This window comes from Meriones unguiculatus, chromosome 5 (genome assembly GCF_030254825.1).
Source record: "Meriones unguiculatus strain TT.TT164.6M chromosome 5, Bangor_MerUng_6.1, whole genome shotgun sequence".
Taxonomy (NCBI): Eukaryota; Metazoa; Chordata; class Mammalia; order Rodentia; family Muridae; genus Meriones; species Meriones unguiculatus.
The window spans coordinates 44,564,365-44,572,323 of record NC_083353.1 but is presented as its reverse complement, the minus strand read 5'-3'; the positions used below and the strand labels follow the sequence as shown (position 1 = coordinate 44,572,323).

Sequence of the window (7,959 nt, the reverse complement as noted above, 5' to 3'; positions counted from 1 at the left end):
GTCTTAGGCAATTGTGCCTAAGAGAAGCATATGCCTTAGGCAATTGTGATTCAGAGGTCACATCAGCCCTCTAACTTTTACCTAATCCTGTAATGTCAAGGCATAGGTCCCCCATTTGCTGTTCTAGAAACATGTGACCTCCTGTTTTTCTCATGGAAACCTCCTGATCACAGACTTTCCCTTTAAAAACCCTGCTCACTCAGGGCTCAAGGTCCCACTTCTCTACTGCTGCATCAGTGAGACTTGCTTCCTGAGTTTGAGTGTTCTCTTAATAAAGCTCTTTTGCTATTGCATTGTTTCATCTCTGAGCGTCCCATTAACTTGGCATTACAATAGCACTGGAGCTGAGAGGAGGCTGAGAGCTTTTTCAAATTAAATTCTGTTGCTTTTGGGGAAGGTTATAATATAGCCCAGGCTGGCCTTACTTCACTGTAGCCAAGGCTGGCAGGCCTGAAGATTGCTCAAAGTCTGAACACAGGCTGGGATGCAACCTGGATCTCAAAGGTGTGAGGGGCCACCTGGGAATGAGAAACAACTGTGATTATTTGAATTGAAGCCATGCCCAGAGTGCTCTTGAAGGGCGGGGTGAACTGTTCTGAGAAGCAACCAGCTGTAAACTATCTACAACCATCTGTAAACTATAGAGCAGAGTGATCTGATTTTCAGGTATAAAAACCCTGTGCTATGCATGTTCAGGGTCGTCTCCTGTCTTTGGAGGGGCGACCCTATCTCAATAGCAATAAAACCTCTTGCTTTGGCATCTAGCTGTGGTCTGTGAGAGTTCCTGGGAAGGGTGCCATCCTGAACTCCTGAGCAGTGACAGTCCAGGTCTTACAGATGAACTCCTCTGCTTGATCTGAGGACCTGAGATTAAGATGAGGACTATGGGGATTGGGAAAGGAGGAGGGAGGGACCCACATGGGGGGGGATACAAATTAAATAAAGTATAATGAAGAAAGAAGTTTTAAAAAGATGAGGACTCTGAGAAAACCCTCATTGTTCAAGAAAATCTATCATATTTTAAAACTTGAAAATCATATTTTGACTTTTTTTCATTTTTAAAATTGTATTTTACTTTAGTAGTTTTATTTATTTTTTATTTTGTGTGCATGAATGCATGCCTGGTGCCTGCAGGACCAGAAACCATGAGATCCTCTTGAACTGGAATTACTAACAGTTGTGAGCCTTCATCTAGAGGCTGGGAATTGAACTTTGGTCCTCTGCAAGGACAGCCAGTGTTCTTAACTCCTGAACCATCTCTCCATCCCCATTGTTCACTTTATTATTTCAGGGAAAATATACTTCACTGCTTGGTTAAGGTAACTGAACACATTGTTATTTTGGTAAAGCACACACAACACAAGAATTTCCCATCTTCAGCATACTGCTTGGCGTTGATTACATTTGTACAGTCTGCCTCCACCCAGCAAGTCGCCCATGGCCTTCCATCCTGAGCTGAGGATGAGAGTCTGCTTTTGTTTCCACTCCTAGAAAGTTTCCAAGCTCGTCCTGCTCCCAGTAGTCCACAGAATTCATTCTGCCTAGACTCTCATTGCAGTCAGTACAGTGGCTTCATGCCAATCTGTGTGGGACCATGTGCAGAATCTCCTTCTCTTTTAATGCTGGAGTAACAGTCCCGTGCAGAGAAGCTGAACTCTGTTTATCCATCATCAGGACTGCGTTTTATACATAGATTCTATGTCTGTCTTTGTCTCTGTCTCTCTGTGTCTCTGTCTCTCACTCTGAGTGTGTGTGTGTGTGTGTGTGTGTGTGTGTCCTAAGTGATTTGAATATTTCTGGATACTTGATAATTATAATAATAACTATTTACAAACCTCGTTTGGCAAAACAGAGATAGCTGAGGGATTTGAATAAACGAAGAGTATCATAAGCTGTCATGTATTATAAATTGACGTGGATAATCCAGACACTAACAAGACAGTCACTTTATGTCTCCCCAAAAGACACAATGGGAAGTACAAAAGACTCATGTATCTGGCATGTGGTTTGTCTTTTATGTGTAGCATCTACACATCTCATAAGAAATAGGTTTAACAACAGAAAAAGACAACTCTGTAATTTCATTTAACCTGAAGCTCATGTAAACTACATTACAATTCATAGCTCTAATGCCAGAATACTGACTTATCTTAAGGAATCTTACCTATACCTGAGTAATATGATGTTTACCATCCTTCCATACAATGGATCTAAAAATGTTAATTATGTGCTTTTCAGTACTGAGAACCAAAAAAGGGCTGACTGTGGCATAGTCATGGACTGTGAGAATATGGACACAAAACAAAATCAGATCATCATCTATATTTCTTAGGTAGGAGATGACGCTGTCCAAGGTGTACATCACCATAAGGAAACTCATGAGGCACAGGATGGTCCGTGTGGCTCTTTGTTCTGCAGATGGTCTGAGGGAAAGGCTGGCACTGTGGAGAAGCTGGGACTGGTTCTTATGTCTGCATAGGAAAGTCACCATGTACCCACTGGAGAGGGTCATAAAACCTACAAAGATGACATCCATGGAGGTCAACAATATAAAAAATGTGTGATGGACAGAGTAGCTCATGGGTACAACACAGCAAGATTGACTGAGGTATGTAAAACCAGGTGAGGTCAGATTAGGCGTTGCAGTTATGTATGTTATAAGGGGACTGCTAATGGATGAATAAAAGATACTCAGGAAAAGAAGGCAACCTAGCATGTGGTGTGGAGATTTACATTTGAATTTTGCTAGACGGGAACTTCTGGGACTGAGGGTCATGGCCTGGAGGATGCTGAGCAGGCTAGTGGCACAAAGAGATAGGCTCCTAAAAGACCTGTACAAGAACATAACAAATTTGCATGTGGAGTCACTCCATCTCTTCCCTGGCATAAAAATGTCTGAAGCTACTAAACTCACGACTAGCAGCATCAGTATGTGGATTAGGGCCAAGAGACTGATGGGCAGATCAGTGAGTCTGGGCCTCTGCCCAGGAATAAACATGAGGATGTGGAAGAGAAGAAGGAAGCTGTTGCCTGAGAGCCCAATCCCAGCTCCACCATAAATGGTGTTTCTTACCTTGGTGTTACCTGACTGTTAGTTGATTTTGTTCATTTTAAGGCTGAAAGAAGCAGGTAGCAACTGTGAGGGGAGAACAGCAAGAAGATTCCTTAACACCAGTCTAGCCTTGCTCATCAGCTGCAGACAATGGCAGCTCCACTCTCCTTAGAAAGATGTTTATTTCACAGCTCTGCCTTATACCCCTTAAGATTGCCTTCATCTCAAAGTGCCCAGAAGGGATGCCCACTCTCTCCATTGTTCCGACACTTATATGCCCCATCCAGATAGAAGCTTTCTCCCACATTACAATTGTCATGTGTCAAGAAAATATTTCTTTTCCTACTGTTTCCTATTTGAGGTTTCCTGAGGCAAAAGCAATGTCTTACTTGTCTTTCATCTGCATCATGTTGATTGCCAGACACAGAGCAGCTCTGCAGGTTTTGGTGAAGTTCAATGAGGATTGCAAGAAAGTAGAAATAAGATCCTCAGATGAAGCTGTGCCCTTGTCTTAAACAGGCCCAGAGTTATTTTATTCCAGTCTCTTTCTTCTGCTCATTTACGTCAGACTTTGTGCTCTTCATGTGGATCTGCAGGGAGCCTTAGGAATGGAAACTCTGAATCCAGACTTCTTTACATCATACTCACTCCTGCCATATCCTGTGTGTGACCCTGAGCAGTCTGGGGCTGAGATACAGCGTTAGAACATATGACATCTGTGTGACTGTGTCAGGGAGATTTGTAAGGAGATGAAGTCTACATACCAAGCATGGTGTTCCCTGCACAGGGCGAACTCTTTGGAAGTGTAGGCTGCTGGCTTTATTCTCATGAAGGTTCCTTATGTTTGTGACTTGGTATAGTTAATACAGTTTTAAAAACAACTGTTTGGTTTCTCGCAGCCCCAAACAGAGAAGAGTATGTAGGAACACAATAGACTACCCAAGCAATCCTTTCCAAAGCATCCTGGTAGCATTTTAGGCCTTCTTTATGAATCTCACATTGTAACTGCATCTGAAATATGTTTTGATGTCACAGCAGAACAAAATCCTACATGAGAAGTGATCAGTTATCAGAAGCTGCCAGGAATGTGGTCTAAGTTTTGTCTCTTTCCACATTTGAAAGCAAACAATTATTAAGAATTATAATTACAATAGATTGAGTGCCATTCCCATTGTGAGGTTTTAATGAAAGAAGAATTATCCAACTCATCCTAAATGATGGGCTGCACAGGTGTGTAGGATTTCATACCTCCTTGAGGAAGCAGTGATGCTTCTCAGACTCAGGTGACCAAAGCCTCAGATATACATCAGAAGATTTGATGAAGGGTCTTCTTGAAAGTTCTTTTTCATGCAATGCAAGTATTAAGTTTAATTCAAGTATCATAATCCTAAATTATGCAATAATATAAAAATGAAGTCAAATAGTAAAGAAATAATTATCATTTGAATATCAAGGGTGTAAGATGGTTTCATTTTATATGTAATGTGAGATATGAGGGGAAAGCAAAAGTGCCTGAGTTACAAAACCCGATGCACCAGCTTAGTAAATGCTCAGAGCAGGAGAAATGAGGGAGCCTCAGTGTTCAGAAGTGCTGCCCTCCAGTCATGATGAGTTACATTCTAGAAGGGAAGAACCAATTCCAAAGAGTGGTCCTCTGACCCCGAGATGTGTCCTGTGACATACACACCCTACCCCATTCCAGAAAATATATAAGATAAAAAGTAACTTTAAAAAATGAGAGATAAGGTGGATGGCCAGTTAAAGACTGTAAACATAGGTGCTTGGTGTGGAGAGTACCTGCTGCTTTGACAGAGGCCCCAGGTACAGTTCTCACCTCTCCCATGGCAGCTCAAAAGCATCTGCAACTCTAGGTCCAGGGGTTCCAAAAACTCCTGAGGTCCTCAGGCAGCAGGCATGCATGCAATACAAATATATAGACACAGCAAAATCAAACAAAACAAACACCCAAAAAGTGTAACACACATAACAAAATAACCTAAAAAATTTAAATTGAGATTTTCTAAAATAGAATGGCAAAGAGTCATTAGGAAAGGTGAAACTTATACAAGATTAATATGCTGAGTTCTATGTACCAGCAGAGCTGTAAATACATTTTACTGAGTGATTCCCATTGTATTACCATGCTCTTTATATAATAGATCCGTTTGATTACCCAATGTCAATTTCATCAGATGTCAGAAACAAAACAGAATAGGCAAGAAGAGAAGGAGAAAAAGGAGAAGCCAACTTTCAGGAGTTCTAGGAAACATCCTAAGAGGAAAATTCTTCTTGTTGCCCATGCAGAACACAGTCCCCTGTGCTCTCAGGCTTTTTACTTTTGTTCCTCTCAAGCTCTTAGGGTTTGGATCTTGGCTCTTTAGGCAACAGCAGGGGAAACTGCCATCTATCCACTGTGTATAAAATTTCTAGCATTCCAGCGCCTCCTCAAGGATGTCCTCTCAGAGGACGTGTTTTACTGTGTAGTGCACCACGAGCCAAGAGCATTTGCGTGAAATTCCTGAAACTGAGTAGGTGATGTTCTCTATTAGATATTGATACAGTAAGGAGATTTCCTTCCAAACACACTGGAATTACTTTTAATTACTCAAAATACAGAGTGACTTACATCACAAATAGTTTTGTTTCAGTTAAGAATATAACAAAGGTAAAAGGATTTAATGAAGATATGAAATTAAAAACATCATTTTTTATAATAGGTACACAAATTAAATCACTAAAATATTCTACATATAAGGATAATTCATGTAGTTCTTCACTGTGAGTTGCTTAATTAAAACAAAATGTAAATATGAAACAATGATGTTTCCAAAGAAAAAATTAACTAATTTTAGGAGTTGCAGGAAATATCCTAAGAGGAAAAGTATTCTTGTTGTCCATGCAGAGCACAGTCCCCTGTGCTGAGGGGCTGTCAGAGCTCAGTGTCTCCTCTGCACATGCTGAAAACTTCCCACAGCCCAGTAGCCCAGGGCTCCTCCTCCCACAGACTGCCTGGGTCCCTACCACCTTCTGATTCTGCCCTGGGTGCAGAGCACTTACCCAGATGGACATAGCAGGGGAGGACTGTGCGCCTGAGGAGATCCTGCACAGCTTAGGCTGAGGGAGAATTTAATGCATCTCTACAGCCTGCAATTTTACTGCTTGTGGAAGGTGACAGGTTCCTGTAGGGGAGCATGGAAATGTGGCATCCCAGGGGGGATCTTCCCTGCCTGTTGATCTCACTCACTCTGTCCTGGATAACAGCCATCAGGGGAGGGCTGAGCACACACTTTGAGTCCCCTTGCCAGACCTGAGAAAGGGATCAGAAAGTTTATGACAACCCTAACTTGTTGCTGTTATTTTAACTGTACGGTATAATAATGTTTATTATTGGCCCTCTAATTATCACGGCAGTACACCTGACCTGTATCACAATCAATAAAAGACACAGACACCTGATAGATTTTATAACATTCCTATTTCACCCAGGACAGGGAGATATTTACCCTCTAAACTACCTTTTCCTCACAGCCCCATCCCAGGCTACCTCCCATCCATAATCCATAATGACTTGCTCATACTTTTATTTTTAATTTTATTTTTCTTATTGGTTACATTTTATTAACTCTGTATCCCAGCTGTATCCCACTCCCTCATTCCCTCCCCAACCCCACACTCCCTCCCTGGTCTCCTCCCTGCCCCTTTCCAAGTCCACTGATAGGAGAGGACCTCCTCCCCCTTCATTTGACCCTGTTTTATCGGGTATCTTCAGGGTTGGCTGCAAAGTCCTCCTCTGGGGCCTAACAGGACTGCTCCTTCCCTGGGGGTGTGGGGAGGTCAAAGAGCCTGCTCTTGAGATCCTGTTAGAAATAGTCCTTGTTACCCTTACTTTGGAAAACTACTTGGTTACTGAGCTACCACGGGCCACATCCGAGCAGAAGTTGTAGGTTATATCCATAGATGGTCCTTGGTTGAGAGTCAGTCTCAGAAAAGACCTTATAACTGGATATATTTGGTCCTTGTAGAGCTCCTATCCTTTCCATATCATACTAACTCCCCTTCTTTCATATGATTCCCAGCACTCTGCCGAAGGTTTGGTTGTGAGTCTTAGTCTCTGCTTTGAAACACTGCTAGATAGAGTCTTTCAGATGCCTTTTGCGGTAAACCCCTGTTATCCGTTCAATGCACATCCCATTTGTCTTTCTAAATGAGGATTGATCATCTTCGCCCGTGTCTGCTTTCTTGATTATCTTCTTTAGGTGTGTAGTTTTCATTATGTTTATCATATCTTGTAGGTCTATATAAGCGAGTATATGCCATGTTTATCTTTCTCCTTCTGGGATACTTCACTCAGAATGATCTTTTCTAGATCCCACCATTTGCCTGCAAATTTCATGATTTCCTCCTTTTGATTGCTGAATAGTATTCCATTGTGTAAAAATACCACAATTTCTGTATCTATTCCTCCATCGATGGACATCTGGGTTGTTTCCAGATTCTGGCTATTACAAATAAAGCTGCTACAAACATGGTTGAGCAAATGTCCTTATTGTGTACTTGAGCCTCTTTTGGATATATGCCTAGGAGTGGTACGGCTGGATTTTGAGGAAGTGCTATTCCTATTTGTCTGAGAAAACACCAAATGGATTTCTAAAGTGGTTGTACAAGGTTACATTCCCACCAGCAGTGGAGGAGGGTTTCCCTTTCTCCACAACTTTTCCAGCATGTTTTGTCACTTGAGTTTCTGATCTTGGCCATTCTCATGGGTGTAAGGTGAAATCTCAGGGTTGTTTCAATATGCATTTCCCTAATGGCTAATGAGGTTGAGCATTTCTTTAAGTGTTTCTCTGCCAATCGATGTTCCTCTTTCGAGAATTCTCTGTTTAGCTCCGTTCCCCATTTTTTAAGTG

At 41.8% G+C, this 7,959-nt stretch overlaps 1 protein-coding gene across 1 annotated transcript; it reads right to left on the bottom strand.

The window, feature by feature from the left end:
- Positions 1–2,164: 2,164 nt before the first annotated feature.
- On the bottom strand, positions 2,165–2,998 carry LOC132653970 (vomeronasal type-1 receptor 54-like). Its single transcript, XM_060383290.1, has one exon. It carries the CDS (start codon positions 2,996–2,998, stop codon positions 2,165–2,167), a length of 834 nt encoding a protein of 277 aa, XP_060239273.1.
- Positions 2,999–7,959: the final 4,961 nt, after the last annotated feature.